The 16,003-nt window shown below is 36.5% G+C and overlaps 1 protein-coding gene across 10 annotated transcripts in view; it reads right to left on the reverse strand.

Moving 5' to 3' along the window:
* Nucleotides 1-3,810: 3,810 nt before the first annotated feature.
* Nucleotides 3,811-16,003, reverse strand: part of LOC145255612 (unconventional myosin-Ic-like) — a 333,792-nt gene continuing 321,599 nt past the window's right edge. For all 10 annotated transcript variants that reach the window (XM_080114110.1, XM_080114114.1, XM_080114109.1 and 7 more), the window contains 3 exons: nt 13,716-13,816; nt 10,988-11,087; nt 3,811-4,222 (listed from right to left, as the gene is read on the reverse strand). In XM_080114110.1, the coding sequence (XP_079970236.1) occupies nt 4,205-4,222; nt 10,988-11,087; nt 13,716-13,816 (219 nt within the window). In that variant the 3' untranslated portion in view covers nt 3,811-4,204. The remainder of the gene's footprint in view (nt 4,223-10,987; nt 11,088-13,715; nt 13,817-16,003) is intronic.

A 16,003-nucleotide genomic window follows, 5' to 3' on the forward strand; every position in this document is an offset into this window, starting at 1 on the left:
CGGTGGGAAGCAGGCAGACGAAACAGAGTTCCACAGGCATGCAGTTCTAAGAAAGAAGCTTTGTTCATGGAATCCACGTTTTGATTTAGGCACAGATATAGAGTGGGGGAAATTTTTCACAGTGGATTCAGCTAGACGAGTGTTTTTCGTGAAAGATTGGTGAGGGGGGACCAGAGATTGGAGTTCAGACGAGCACCTGCCATGGAAATAACGATAAAACAAGGATAGGCTCGCAACGTCTCTTCTGTGGGAGAGAGGTTGCAGGGTAGAGAAAAGGGCATCCCCCACTAACCACGAAGTCTATTTTGTACTCTGTCAAGGCAGGATAGGCTGTTTTTAGCAGCTCCTGTCCAGATATGGCAACAGTATTCCATCCTTGGACGTACTTGGCTTTTATATAGATAGAGAATTACATCAGTAGTGAGATATCTTCTGGAGCGGTAGAAGGATCCCACCATCTTTCCAGCGACCTTGGCAACAGACTTGATGTACGTGTTCCATTTCAGATCAGGAGTAAAGGTCAAACCCAGAAGCTTGTCAAAACACGGGGCCTCACCCAGACGAGAGCCATCCATCACAATTGATGCCAGATGGGGATCAGAGCGTTGATGATGTAAGGATAGGAGTTTGGTTTTGGATGCATTAAAGGTAACCAGCCACGTCTTCCCCCTCTGAACCACGCGCTTGAGATCAGAGGAGAGAGAATCAGAGAGAACTTTGTCATTTAGAGCCTTTGATTTTACTTTAACAGTTATTGGCATCCTTTTTGATTTTAGAATGATGCTGGAAGCTGCTCAACCCCGCTCGATTCTGTGTTTCAATGTCGTCTTGTGACCGCTGGAGAAAGTCAGTTTATGCCCTAAATAAATGAATTAAGTGACCTGTTTGATGGGTTTACTGTGAATAGTCATGTTTAGGTTAATCTGTGATTTAGATGTAGACATACATTCTGTTTTCTCTTCGTTTATTTCTGCATTTGATAAAAAAAAACTTGATTACGCACCAGAAGCTGTGTAGAAATAAATCTTTTGCATATTATACAGTCGTGTATGACAAAAAAACAGGAAGGGAATTATAAATTCTACAAAGAGTAAGCTTCTTTCCTTTAATAATTACAAGAAACTCAAACTGCTACATCTGGGCAGAAGCTGCTAGAAAGGACTTGTCCTGTCTTGATAGAGTTCAAAATAGACTTCGTAGCCTCATAGATGTCCTTTTCTCTTCCCTGCAACCTCTATCTCATTGAAGAGATGTTGCGAATTTGGCTCTGCTTTATCATTATTTTCATGGCAAGTGCTCGATTGAGCTTCAATCTTTGGTCCATCCTCACACAAACTTTCACAAGAAACACTCGTCTAGTTGAAAACACAATCAATAATCCCCCCACTTTATCTGTACCTAAACGTAAATTTCATGAACAAAGCTTCTTTCTTAGAAGTGCACGCCTGTGGAACTGCCTTCCATTTTCCTGCTGACTACAATCTGATTGTCTTCAAGTCTAATGTAAACAAGTTCTTCATGAGCCGTTCCACTTAAGTTAATAAATTTACCGAATTTCCATTACTAACAATTATTATATTGTCCACTTGACTACTGTACACTCTTAACCCTCATCCTCAAGTGGTCTTTGGGCCTTGATAAGTGGTGATTCCTATGTAAAAAAAAAAAAAAAGAAAGAAAAAACATTGATCATAATAATCAAATCCTTAAATAAGAGAAAAATTCAGTTTGTCCTTGATGATCTTATGTCAAAATGATATAATTGCAGGTGTGCCACAAGAGTCGATCCTTGAACTTTCATTATTCCTGATATTCATAAATGAGCTCCCTGATAAAATTGCCTCAGAGATGGGCGCAAATGGATGTTAACATTCAATGCTGCCAAGACTAAGCTTTTTTTCCTTTAATGATTACAAAAAAAACCTTCTCGACCAATGATTGCCATGGCTAATGATACCCTACTCTTCAGCTTAACATGCACAGGCAACATGATTTGGAGCACATACATTGAAGACATTGCCAAGGCTGCTGCGAAGAAAGCGCTACCATGCTAGAAGGTCATTCGCACCTAAAAGTATCCTGTACCTCTACAAGGCCACTATTCGCCCATGCATGGAGTATTTTTGTCACATCTGGGTTGGTGCATCTGCCACTAATCTCTCGCTTTTAAACAGGGTTTAACAAAAGAGTTTCCAACCTAATAGGTTCCACATTAGCAATCAAACACTAACCTCTTCCCATCGTCTAAATATTGCATCTCTGTACCTGTTTTACAAGTATTTTAATGGAATGTGCTCTGATGAACTCAAAGCACTTGTGCCCCCCTCCACATAAATACCCCTGGCTCACCTGACAAGCAGCAAATTCCAAACCCATACACTGTAGATGCCGAAAAGCCTTCTACTCAAATAGCTCTTTTCCTTGGACTGCTAGACTTTAGAATTTCCTCCTGTGTCCCCGACATGCAGAAGTTCAAGTGTAATGTGAACAGACATCTTGTTGCACAGCTCCCTACATATCATCCCAGTAAATTTGGTCCCAAATAGTCAAAGTTGCACTGTGGCTTATTCGGGGGAAAAATAGTAATAAAAATTGATTCTAAAAAAATTAATTAATCCAAGCACATTCCGTTAAACAAGCACAGGTGGTGATGGGACAGGAACTGAAGCTTAGTGGACAGTGTGGGACCTATTTGTTTATAGACTGTTTTTGTATCATGTCCAAAACAGAGACTATTGGTTGTGCACCAACCTAGATATGACAACAATACTCCACTATTAGTTGTGATGCATGGAGATGACAGACCTACAATGGGAAAATATTCAGTTAAGAGAAAAGACCACCCAAAAATTGGTTGGCGTCTTTGCAATAATAAGGTCACATTTTATATGAGGGTTCATGCAGAATGATCAGACCACTTGAGATCCTACAGAGTTAATGTTCACTCTAAATAATAGACACCTGCAGCAACAACCACGCTCATTTTTTTTTTTTCTGAGGCCAGAACCAACCGTGCCGACAACATGAACCTTGCGAGTCTGGAAGTTATTCTGCAGTTGCCGGAAAAGGTCATTGCGTTCTGCCAAGTAAACCATCTGATTGGAACCGCCATTATAAGTCGTGTTGCCGAAAGCTTGGGGAACTTCCTTCTTTCACTTCCCAGTCCACTTTGCAGTCGTTGGTTGCTTTTCCTTGTGTGAGGAAGTTTCTTTCAACTTTCAATCAAATCAATGTTTGTCTGCTTATCAACATCCATCTTTGAATTTAGTTGTAGTGCGTCTTCTGCCGACAATACTTCCCACGTCATCTATTTTCTGAAATCTTAGTTTAATATTTATGTTTGGTTTGATCTTCTTTGGACATGCTACCATATCTTCATCATGCACAAAAAAAAAACCCAAAAAAACAAAAAAAAAACACAAAAATATTACAGATCAACAACAAAAAAAGATAAAAACCAAATAAAAGCCAAAAAACAAAAATCAAAACCAAAAAGCAAAAATCAAAACCAAAAAACAAAAAATCAAAATCAAAAAACAAAAAATCAAAACCAAAAAACAAAAAATCAAAACCAAAAAACAAAAAATCAAAATCAAAAACAAAAATCAAAATCAAAAAACAAATCAAAACCAAAAATCTAAACCAAATCAGAAAATCAAAAACAACAAATCAAAAACAAAAACAAACAGATCAACAAAAAAACACAAAAAAAAAACAAAAAAAAAAAAAAACAATAGATCAACAAAAACAAACAGATCAAAAACAGATAAAAAAAAAAAACAACAACAAAAAAAAAACAGACGAAGAATATTCGTTTTAATGGCTGGTTTATTGATTAATCAAAAATCAATCAGGACAGAAAAAAGTTGGGGATCGTGGGCAGGGGGTTGAGTTAAAGAAAAATAGAGAGTAGGGAGGGGAGACAGGAGAACACTGCGTGGCAAAAATCGTAGAAGGCAAATAGCATGTTTAATTGTACATTATGTGTGTAATATATAAATTTGTTTTTGTTTAGTAATCTGAGTTCTGTAATTTTTTTTCCTTTATTTAAAGCAATTTTTGAGTTCTGTAATTCACGTGACCCTAAGCAGATGGAAATCCTGGAAAGTTGGCACCAGGGGAGGCCATTTCTTTTCTTTCACTGCAGTTTGCTGAATAAATATCTCCGGAATTATTTCTAATGTTATTTTTTAAATATATTCTTTTATAACGGCGGGGCAGTCTGAAAAATTAAAAAAAAAATCAATTCATTTTTGTCCAGAATTGTTTAATTATAACAAAATTCAAATGCAACAAATTAACAGCAGGAATTCAAAATGGCTATTTAAAATTTTTTTTTTATAATTTTGTTCTAGCTGTGGATGGGGCACCCTACCGGATGCCAGATATTCACCTGCTATCTTATTCATTCCAACCTTTTGAAAATTCTAACCGTCAGTGAAACTGTTTGAATCTTTTTTGTGCTTGGTTCACCGGGTATATTTATCAAGTATTTAAAAAAAAAATTTTTTTATACTTCTTTTTCAAGAGTCCGGTTGCTCCTATAATTACTTGAATGATGGAGATCTCCCCAAGATTCCAATTTCTTTTCATGCCGTACATAAAAGCTTGGCATTTTGTTATCTGTTATCTCTGTATAAAGTTAGGTACGCGTTGTGGTGTGGGGGGGGGGGAGAGAAAAAAAAGAAAAAGAAAATAAAAAAAAGTTTAATGTTTTTGACTGGCTAAACGCAATGACGTTCTTTCGTTGTATACCTCCTACAGGAAGAAAGTGATTTGCATGTGTCGGTTACTGATTATTTAAAAGCATTCCTTCTTTCAGGGGTGGGGTGGAGGGTGTTGAGGATTGGTTGGTTGGTTTATATATATATTATTCCTTATTGGAATTTATTTTTTTTATTTTTTTTATTTTTTAGATGAGCATTGTATGTTAATTTTATTTTATTTCGGACTACTAGTCTCATCTTATCTTTTTTATTTGGTGCACAACGTTTCGGCCAACTTCCTCTGGCCTTCGTCAGGTGGTAACCGCGACGGATAGGAACTTCGAATCTCCTAACTGCATTCTCAGCTATCACTGTCATCCGTAGTTGTTGTCGTCTCACCACATTTTTGACCAATTACCTCTGGCACGCTTTGGGTGGGATTGAAACCGCTATCTTCAGACAATGTTTATCTGGAACCGTAGAGATTCAACGTCTCTATCAACTGCGCCACGGGCCCCGAAGGTTTAACATGGTTGGTTGGTTGTTTTTGTTTTACGGCATATCAACCCTTTTTAGGTTATTTAATGCCAAATTCAGTGATTTTGAAGAAAAATATTTTAATAGGATATATTTTTTTTTTTGTTTTTTTTCAAGTCAGTCCTTATTCAACTCATAGCTGAGACCCTAACAGGACCTACCACTCCGGATCAGAGTGGACCTGGGAGTAATGGCAATTAAGGGGTGGCTCCACACTCCCCAAAGCCCGCAAGCTGATATAGTTTAAGGTCATATTCAGGACCAGGTGTTGAGGAAGGGTATCTTTTTGAGAAAGACAAGGTGGCGATTATATTTCTCAAGAATTTTAATAATTTGTTACTTTTTCTAAAGTTCTCGCAGACTGGTTCATAGTCTTTATTACTTGGCATGTGACAGAGATCATTATAAATTTTGTAGGTATTTAAATGTAAGGCATAAATTTTAGTTGGCACACCAGTTCTCGTTAAACCACAAAAGTTAAGCAACGTTGAGTCTGGCCAGTACCAAATTGGTGACCAATTTGGGAATTCCAACCACTTTATGTAGGAGGATCTCCCTGCAAGAGTTGCAAAAACGTAACATCGTCATCTCCCCCCAACGAGGATATACATGTGACTGGGGACCGCTTGTGAATCTCATACTCCCATGGGACTTCCTTCTTTGGAGGAAGCCAGTTAAACCCGAATAGGGTTAGTGCTGACCGACTCAAATGTCGATGAGAAAGAAATTCCTGGCGGGTTTGTTTTACAATAGACAGATGTGCAAAACGGTGATAAAAAAAAAAAAAAAAATATAACACCAGTTCCCGTCAGATCACCAAAGTCAAGCAATGTTGAGCCTGGTCATTACTAAAATGGGTGACCAATTTGGGAATACCAGGCGCTGTATGTGGAGAACGTTGACATCTTCCCGCAAAAGTTGCAAAAACCTAACGTCATTATCTCCCCGTAACGGTGATATGCATGCGACTGGGGATCACTTGTGAATTTCATACTCCCATGAAACTTCCTCTTTCGGAGGAAGCCGGTTAAACTCTGAATAGTGTTAGTACCGTTTCAATTTTTTTTTATGAATTTTGAAACACAGGTGTTAAGAGTAAAGGGTGGTAATGTGGGCTATATTTAGTTTAATTCAATTTTATACAAGGGATCAAAGAAGGCATAATAGTCTTTCAGGAAAATTCAAATACCTTCGACTTCGTTTGACATTTTTAAAATAGACAATAAATATTCCCAAAATTTAATTTTTTCCAGTGAGTATTTTAAAAGTTTTTTATGGGGTATATTATGAGCACAATATACCATTTGAAAATTCAAGTATTTCAGATTTACATAAATTTGATCATTAGTAGGGCTGTGACAACAGCATATTCTTTTTACTCTCGAGTATATATCCGTTAATATCTTATGTTTTTATATAGACTGATGTGGTTCTCGGTTGATTGAGGGTGTCTAACTGTGTCGGATATATACCCGAGAGTCAAAAGAATGAAAAGAATATTCTGTTGTCACAGCACTGGTCATTAATCAGAAATTAAGCAAGATTCCCTGAATTTTCTTATTTGAGCTTAAACCTTAATTTTGAGATCTAGTATCTATAATATAAATCTCACCTGTCTGCTTAAATGTATGTATGTTTGTATGTTTCACAAAAACTTTTGACAGAGGCAACAGATCCTGACAAAGTCAGTATCATTATGAAGCTCGGTGTCTTGGGCGACAAATATCGAAAAATTGGCCAAAAACAATTTCTTCCCCCTAAACTCAGCCGTTTTGTACAAGGAGGGGTCGATTATTTTCTGGCGACATTTTAGCAAGTCATCGTCACCGTTGGATTGACTTCAGTTAATTTCAACGCTTTTGACTTCCGGTCGCATCATGGAGACATCGGCTAAGATGTCAGATTTTGTTTCATTTTATTTTCCGCCTTCACAGCATGGGTTCGAGCCTGCCTATCTACTACCACTTTTATTTTTTTTGCTCATCACACGCTTCCAAACATCCACGCAACGCCATGACTATGTCATATAAATTCTGATCAAAATTGGAATAAAGAATCTAGACATAAGGTCAAGTATCATTATAAATTGATTTTAATCTCCATGACAGGACCAAGAAGTGGTGAAAAATTTTATTTGAGAAATAAAATTTACCCATCCTGAGATGGGCATTCTTCTGCCAATGAAATTTTTAATGTAATAAAAACGTTTTTTACAAAATTGTATTTTTACACACAAATTATATATATCTATAATATAAAGCTGAACGTCTGTGTGTGTGTTTGGTCACGAATAGGCTCCTATATGGTTGACTATTATAGAAAACTAATCACATATAATGATAGATGTATCGAGACACAGGAATGGGTATGTTTGATCTGGCATAATGATGATTCATTAAAATTGTGGGGTCTGCGTACGCGCCTGGTCCACAAAGTATGGAAATAAAAAATTTAAAAATTAAACAAAAACGTTTACAAGTGTTTTTGATATGGATGTACATAAAACATACTTATCAAAGTATTATTAACTTAAATAGGGATGGTATAATAAAATTGTGGGGTCTGCGTTTGCACCTAGCCTCCATAGAATGGAAATTGGCACAAAGTTTAACAAGGTTTTTTTAATATAGATCCACAGAATATTGTGATAAGCGTTTCAGTGTGAACAGGTATGGTATAATAAATTATGGGATTTATCTATTTTATTTTTACTTTCATCATATTTTGCTTTGGTTTTGATACCCCCAAATTCGAAGGTCTTTACAACCCTTCCTTTTCATAATCTATCATACTTTCATAAATCAGAGTCCATTTTCTGTAGGCTGTTTTTGAACCCAGTCAACGACAGGTACTTTTGCTAGTATATATATATATATATATATATATATATGCGAAGTTCGATTTTGTTTGTTTACAAACAGGCGGTTTGAGCACTAAGTGATGGTCGAACGTTTGTTTAAATAAACATTCGGACATGTTATTTGCGGGCATCGCTTCCGTGGTTGAGTTGTAGAACTGCTGACTGTCAATACAACGGTTCTAAGTTCAATCCTTGTCTTGGGAGAGGTGCTAGTCTAGCGGCACTGATGAGCTGTGATACAAGACAAATAAAAGGTACAGTGACAAGGATGACCATAGACCGCAATCCCCACTTTTTGATTGGCCTTGTGCCTGATTTTGTTTTGTTAAACTTGTTTGGTGAAATAAAATATATAAATCAAAGAGACGGATGCTGGCTAACGATTAAAGAGATCAACTTTAATCAATTTCTTTGCTTTATCTACTCTCTATTTGTTCACTGCTTTGTCTGCATTGCATCCATCAGTATCACAACCATTGGCCTGGCTGTGTCAGCATTGTGGATGTCGGCCTAACCGTGTCAGCATTGTGGATGTCGGCCTGACCGTGTCAGCATTGTGGATGTCGGCCTGACCGTGTCTGCATTGCGGCTGTCGGCCTGACCGTGTCTGCATTGCGGCTGTCGGCCTGACCGTGTCTGCATTGTGGCTGTCGGCCTGACCGTGTCTGCATTGCGGCTGTCGGCCTGACCGTGTCTGCATTGCGGCTGTCGGCCTGACCGTGTCTGCATTGCGGCTGTCGGCCTGACCGTGTCTGCATTGCGGCTGTCGGCCTGACCGTGTCTGCATTGCGGCTGTCGGCCTGACCGTGTCTGCATTGCGGCTGTCGGCCTGACCGTGTCTGCATTGCGGCTGTCGGCCTGACCGTGTCTGCATTGCAACCATCAGCCTGGCTGGGTATATTGAGTACATAGGCAAAATCCCAAAATATGTGTTGCAGTTATGGATGCATGGGTGTCCAAAAATGTTATATTAACTGGTCCAAACTAAGATTGAAGAGAAGGCTGCTAACTAGCAAATTAGATCAACTAACTGCAAGTCTACTTACACTCTCACTCTAAATGTTCACTGCAAACAACCAAATAAAAAAATTTCATTATGTTTTTAGACATGCTTTTAAGCACAGCAACATATAATATATAACAGTAGTGAAGTTAGACAAACTTGCTAACACCTTCAGAAAATGTGCCGCTTTATAGAAAAAAAGGCTGAATTTAAAACCAACGGCACCAACAGGTAACAGTGGCTAAGTAATTAACAACATAGATTGACAACCTGGGTGTGCAAAGTTCGAATCCAGTTCATTCCACAGAAACCGTTTTTGTTATATATTAATAAATGAGGAATTATTTCCATAAAAATCTAGTTAGTATTACGCATCTAAAATTAAGAAAAGCATGTTTCACTCAGTAAATGAACAATGCTTAACAGCATCAACATCAGGATGAAGCGCATAAAACTGGAAACTTCATTTATTAAAGTTTTCTCAAAGGATCTTTGCATAATTTCTGAAATTTGACCAATATTTCTGTTAGAAAGGGAAGATGGCGTCACGACGGATCATATCAATTCAACTGTTTAGAGAGTTATCATTAGTTAATTCTAATTCTGTTCAAAACTGATCTATGGTAATTCATATTTTTGTTTTTTATTCTCTGGACTACTCTCTTCCTGCTGACTGTTTTCATCCTACTTGTCTGATATATACTTTGTTTCTTTTGTTCCATGTACTCATTGGTCTAGTAATCTCTAAAATAAAGTTTATCAGTAAAATAAGGCGATAAAGAATATACATATTTTAAAATATGTTTATTTACAACACATTTTTATATCAATAACGAATATTAAAAAAATGTAATATATTATAATTGTTTTTTTTTTTTTTTTTTAATATAATGGTTACACGTATTAAGGAAATACCAAAAAAATAGAAGTTAAAAGGCCTTCAGAGTGCTACTTAAAGTGCCAAATAAAATGAAAACGCCTCCAGAGCACTACTAAAACTATCTCTATTTGCTATTTTGATATCTCATTGCAATACAGATTCTTATTACAGTAGCTTCTTTCCAAGAACTGTAGACTTGCGGAACTCTCTTCCTGCTGAGTGTTTTCCCCCCATACTTCTAGCCAAGATTAACTGAATTTTCATGAATAAAATTTGTAAAACACATTACAATGGGAATGCTCCCCTGCAGACTAAAACAATCTAATATCAACGTTAAGTTTCTTTGTTTGAATTTTTTAGATGAGGATTGATTATTCATATTATTTGGATTCTTTGGACTACTGTTCTCATCTTTAATGTTATTTTCACAAAATTTTGGTTGATGTAACCTCCGACCTTCTTCAGATGGATCTTATCAAACTCTGGGAATTTTCCTTTTGAATTTGGAAATCTTCACAATTTTAATTGGAACTCTTTATTCAAGGAGTAGCATGCTCTCGTTTCATCAGCCATGATTGGGTAGAAGTCATAAATCTTAAGTTCGCAAGTAGTGGATAGAATAAAAATTCAGTTGTAAAGTTATGTTCTCAAGGTTCAATCCTCAGTGCCGACGACACTCAAAATAAAATAGTGAATCGCTTAAGACTTCTACCCATTTATAGCTGACGGAATGAGAACATGTTACCTCTGTGGATTAGATAAAGTAAGTTTGAAAATTCTGTGCGGATACCTGAGTCTGACAGAAAGATTCCCGAGTTCGACAAGATACACCTGAAGAAGGTTGAAGGTGACATCTTCCCCTAAATCATTCTCAGTGTCTTTAAAAAGTTCTACAACTGGACCAAAGAGTCAAATTTTGCTGATCACATCAGTAATTGTATTGCCAATGATAGCTTTGAAAATGACCAACTCATACGTTGTTAAAAAGTAAAACAATTTACCACAATGAGAGTTCCTGCTTTGTTTTTCTTCACGGCGTACATGTCTCCTTTCGAGAACTGAATGGTTCCTTTCTTCCCACCTGAGAGGTCATGGGTGATGCTATAATAGATTAAAAAAAACAAAAAAACATGTAAGCAAATTGACAGGAGGATGGTGTTATGACAACAGAACAGATACTACACTACTCTCCCTTTTGAGTTAAGCACTGAAAGACAGTAACATAGTAAAATTAATATCAATAGTATAGTTTGGGCTCGTGTCACTTTCGTTTGCCGGGGAAAATTACTTAGTTTGTCATGGGGGACATTTCTGGAACAAACTTCCCGGGGAATAAACAATAAACTAAGGGGTTGATGTAACATCAGCTATATCTGCTGGTGGGTCTCATCTCAGAGTTCTTTTGATGTCATTACGGGCAGGGTTTTATTGGCATTGTTGATAGCAGGGACTGTTCAGTTGGAATTGAACGCTTGTATAAAATAAGCAAGAAGACATCTTTTTTATAAAAATAGAATTTTATTTTTAACATTAAAGAAGCATTTTTAATTCGGTGATTATAAATCCAGTGAAACTCTTCAATACAATACTTATGTCTTAATAAGAGAGAGAAAGAGAATGATAGGAAAAGAAAGGACAAAAAGAAAGAAACCCTCTCTACCACCTATAGCAATGGCTAATGACTCTTTACCTGAGAATACATCTTTCAAACTCCTTGGCCTAACGTTCACAGGAAACATGAGTTGGAGCAATTACATTGAAGGCATTGCCAGGGCCGCTGCAAGAAAGGTGGGCTCTCTCTACCGTGCTAGACAACTACTAACACCCAAAAGTATCCTGTACCTCTATAAGGCCACCACTCGCCCATGTATGGAGTATTGCTGTCACATTTAGGCTGGTGCATCTGCTACTAGTCTCTCGCTCCTTGACAAGGTTCAAAAGAGAGTTGCAAACCTGATAGGCCCTGAACTGGCATCTAAGCTTCAGCCTCTGTCCCATCGACGAAATGTTGCATCCCTCTGCCTGTTCTACAAGTATTTTAGTGGTGAATGCTCTGACGAACTGCAATCACTTGTGCCCCCATGACGTGAGCACCCTCAACAAACCTGACAGGCTGCTAAATCCCACCCCCACACTGTAGAGATCCCTAGATGTAAAAGATCTTTCTACTCCAATAGTTTCTTCCCCAGAACCGCTAGACTTTGGAATTCCATTCCAGGTCCCTGCTTCCCCAACAGTACTGACATGCAGATGTTCAAGTGTAACGTGAACCGACATCTTGCTGTCCAAATCCCTACATAGTGCCCCAGTAGTTGTTGCCCCTGATAGTAGCCCCCTACACCAAAGTGGCAATTTGCCTTGTTTGGGGTGAAAATGTAATTAAAAAAAATTTTAAAAAATCTAAGCCCCAGTTGATGCGCTGCCATTTTGAAATATCTTCCCATGAGTACAGGACAAGTTTAGTACTAAGTTTATTAATGCAGAAAGCCCCAGATCCACAAAAGGGAGCTTATCATTGTGCCACAGGCTTAAGAGAGACAAATACTACATCACCATTAGTAATAGAAGTAATAATATAGTTTCGGCTTTACACCAAATCTTGATTAGTAATAGATTAGTAATGGTTACCAGCACAAACTGCTTTTACATATATGTGCAGTCGTCAGTTTTCCGTGTGTTATTTCCTATTTGGTTGCATCATCTAGTGGCTGCTGATCAGCTATTTAACTTCAGCAGATAAAACTTATTCATGAAACAGTGGAGACTTGTTGTGGTTTCAAAGGTTTTATTGGCGAAAAAAGTTTGTTTACAAGGGGAGAGGCTAAAATTAAACCCTTCTAAAAGAGAGGATAACATTAGACCCTTCTTATTTAATTTTCTTACTTAGTCTTAAAATGGTTGACAAATATTCTCTTAGATTTCTATACTGGACACATCCTCATCTGAAACAGCCTCGAAACTATCCTATCCTGAACACGAGATGTAATTTCTACATAATTTGGTACCTGCTCCCACAGTGTTTTGTCTAGGGAGTAAACCCTTGACCTTTATCATTCCACTTGCTGGGTGAACTGGGTCTATTTCTGTTTGCTGCCAGGTTGTCCTGACATATATAATATAATACTCCGGAAATTCATACTAGTTAACATAATCTCTACCTATCGGCATAGGGTCAAATCAATTAATGTATGATCTGGTTTTCATTCTTTTTATATTTGCTTTCCATATTTGTCACTTGATCCCCTGGTGGTTGTAATCTTTTAACTCAAGGCAAATAAAACTTATGCATGGTGACACAAGAAGACTTGCTGGCAGTTTTAAAGGTTTTATTGAGGAGAGACCAAAATTAATTCCTTATAAAAGAAGGAAGGCTAAAAATAATAGTCGACGGATGGACAGTCAAGGAGATTCACTTAAATCACTACATTGTTAGGGACGTGTGCTGTGGCTGCTTCCTCAAACTGCATCGAAACTATGTCGAACACGTGATGTAATTTCTATCTAATAATTCAACATTTACTTTAATGTGTTAACGTTAGCGTTTTGTCTGGAGAACTCATCCTTGACCCATATCGTTTCACTTGCTGGAGGCACTAGGTCTATCTCCGTTTGCTGCTAGGTTATCCTAACATATTTAATATAACACACCTGAAATTCATACTAGTTAACATAATCTCTATTTACCAGCCTAGGGTCCCAATATTTAACATTTAGATTGGATTTACTTACCTGTCTCCATCCGCAATTGTTATCAAATCATTTTTATTGCTTGCAATGACAATCTTGGTTAACGCCTCAATTAAATAATCACTCTGCAGAATCAGGTCTCCCTGTCAAAAGCAAAAAAAAAAAAATTATTTGAAGACGTCGGTCATTAAAAAACAAAAAACAAAAAAAAGTAAAATAAATAGATCAATGGTAACCGAAAAGGCTCCATTTTGCTTAGCTATTACACCAATTGTATAGAAGAGGGCACCACTCCTTTGCCAGGATTACTCTGCAGAATTGGTAGCAGATAGAAAAGTTTGGGTAAAAAAAAGAAAAAGAAATCAATTACTTGTTAAAGAATGCATGGAAAAATTTTCAACAATTTAAAAAAAAAAATTTTTTTCATAAAAATAAATATTAAAGTTGTTGATTATACTTTTTTATTTTTGAAAAGATTAGTATTTAAATAATTTTTTTTATTTTCTACAAAAAAAAAATCGGGAGTTATATCACTTCTTCAGGTATCAGTCAGTTATTGCAAGCATCGATGATTATGACTTTCCAAACCAGTTGTGTTTCTAGTGATCCTGTTGAGACTGTCAGGTTAGGGTTAGGGTTTAAAATAACCAATGCTTTTAAGAAAATGAGTGGTCAGCAATGACAACAAGTGCAGATTTTGCCACACAGAAGTAGAGTAAGAGCCATCTAACATCAAGTTCTAAGTTTCTACTATCTAATTAAGTCCACTATATTAACCAGTGGCATTTCTTTAAAATGGAATTATTTTTGTATACATAGAAATAGACAATATTCTTCTTCGTGTGTTATTGCAAACATCAATGACCATGGCTTTCTAGTCTCCTCTGCATTCGGTCTTTCTGATGAGATCTATAGTCGGGTTTCCAATGATCCTATTGAGACCGTCAGTGAACTTTGTTCATTGTTTTCCTGTTTTTTTTTGGGTTTTTTTGTGATTTTTTTCTAACATCAAGCTTTTTTCAAACCATCCGCTTGCATTAAATGGCTGCAGAACATTAACTGTCTGGCATTAACGGTATTGAGTAGTGATCTTCTCTACTCTGCCTTACGTGTTTGTCTTCCTTTCTGCCCATGAGATTCATAGAATTCTTAAAAACCATATCTCTGCTGCTCCTAAATGATTTCAGCTGCCTTCGTTACTGTCCAATATTCGCAACAGACGTTACATTGAAATAAAATAACGCTCAATATGAGAACAATCGTCTGAAGAATACAAATAACACAAATAATCCTCATGTGGCGTTTTCATATTAAAAGTGAGTTAATCTTCTGTGATGTGTTGGCTTAAAAACTGCATAATAGAATTATGACAAATAATGAATTTTTACTTTTTATTTTTTACAAAAATTCTACTCAATATTTTTATGTAAGTTTTGGTGAACACAAATTTTACCCGATACATAATTATTTCAAATTATTTTATTTTGATTTGCTATATTTCACCTGTGTATTATTTGAAATAATCAATTTTTTTTTTTATTCAAATTTAAAAAAAAAATTAAATTTAATTAAAAACAGTAAATTAAAATTATACTGCATGACAGCAAAAATAAAACTTAACGTTTAAAAGTATTCTTTGAAAAAAAAAAAAAAAGAGAGGGAGAGTTTTAGTTTGTTTGTTTGTTTGTTTGTTCTGTTTTACGGCATATCAACCACTTTGGGGTCATTTAATGCCGAAAGGTTCGTTATGTTGTGTTAAATATTGGTTTGTTCTTCTTAAGGTTTTTCTTTTTTTTTGGGGGGGGGGGTCTTTCCTTATATTTTTGAGTATATTTTAGTTTCTTTCAGAAAATTGATAATTTTTTGGGGATCAATCTTGTTTAATATTGTTTTCAGATTTTTTTCTTGGTAATACTTTGTTCGGATTTGTTCAAGGTCAATGCAGTTTGTCAGTATATGGTGTATTGTGTAGGGTTCTTGACACGTTATACAGTTTGGTGTCTCCTCCCCTTTTAGTAGATGTGAGTGGGTGATGTGAGTGTGACCTATTCGCAGTCTGGTCATTACTACCTCTTCCTTTCTTGTTAACTTTTTGGTGTTTCTCGTTCCAATATTTGGTGTTATTTGGAATAGTTTGTTTTTGGTGCATGAGCTCCAGTTTTCTTGCCATTTTCTCTTCAAAAATGTGTTTATTTTAGTCTTTAGGTCTGTATAGGGGATTTTTCCACTTATGTGGTTTTGTTGCAGAGTTTCCTTTGCTGCCTTATCTGCTTGTTCATTCATGTATATGCCGATATGGCTTGGTATCCAGCAAAAGATAATGTTTTTTT

This window comes from Euprymna scolopes, chromosome 31 (assembly GCF_053919585.1).
Source record: "Euprymna scolopes isolate OS-2025 chromosome 31, ASM5391958v1, whole genome shotgun sequence".
Taxonomy (NCBI): domain Eukaryota; kingdom Metazoa; phylum Mollusca; class Cephalopoda; order Sepiida; family Sepiolidae; genus Euprymna; species Euprymna scolopes.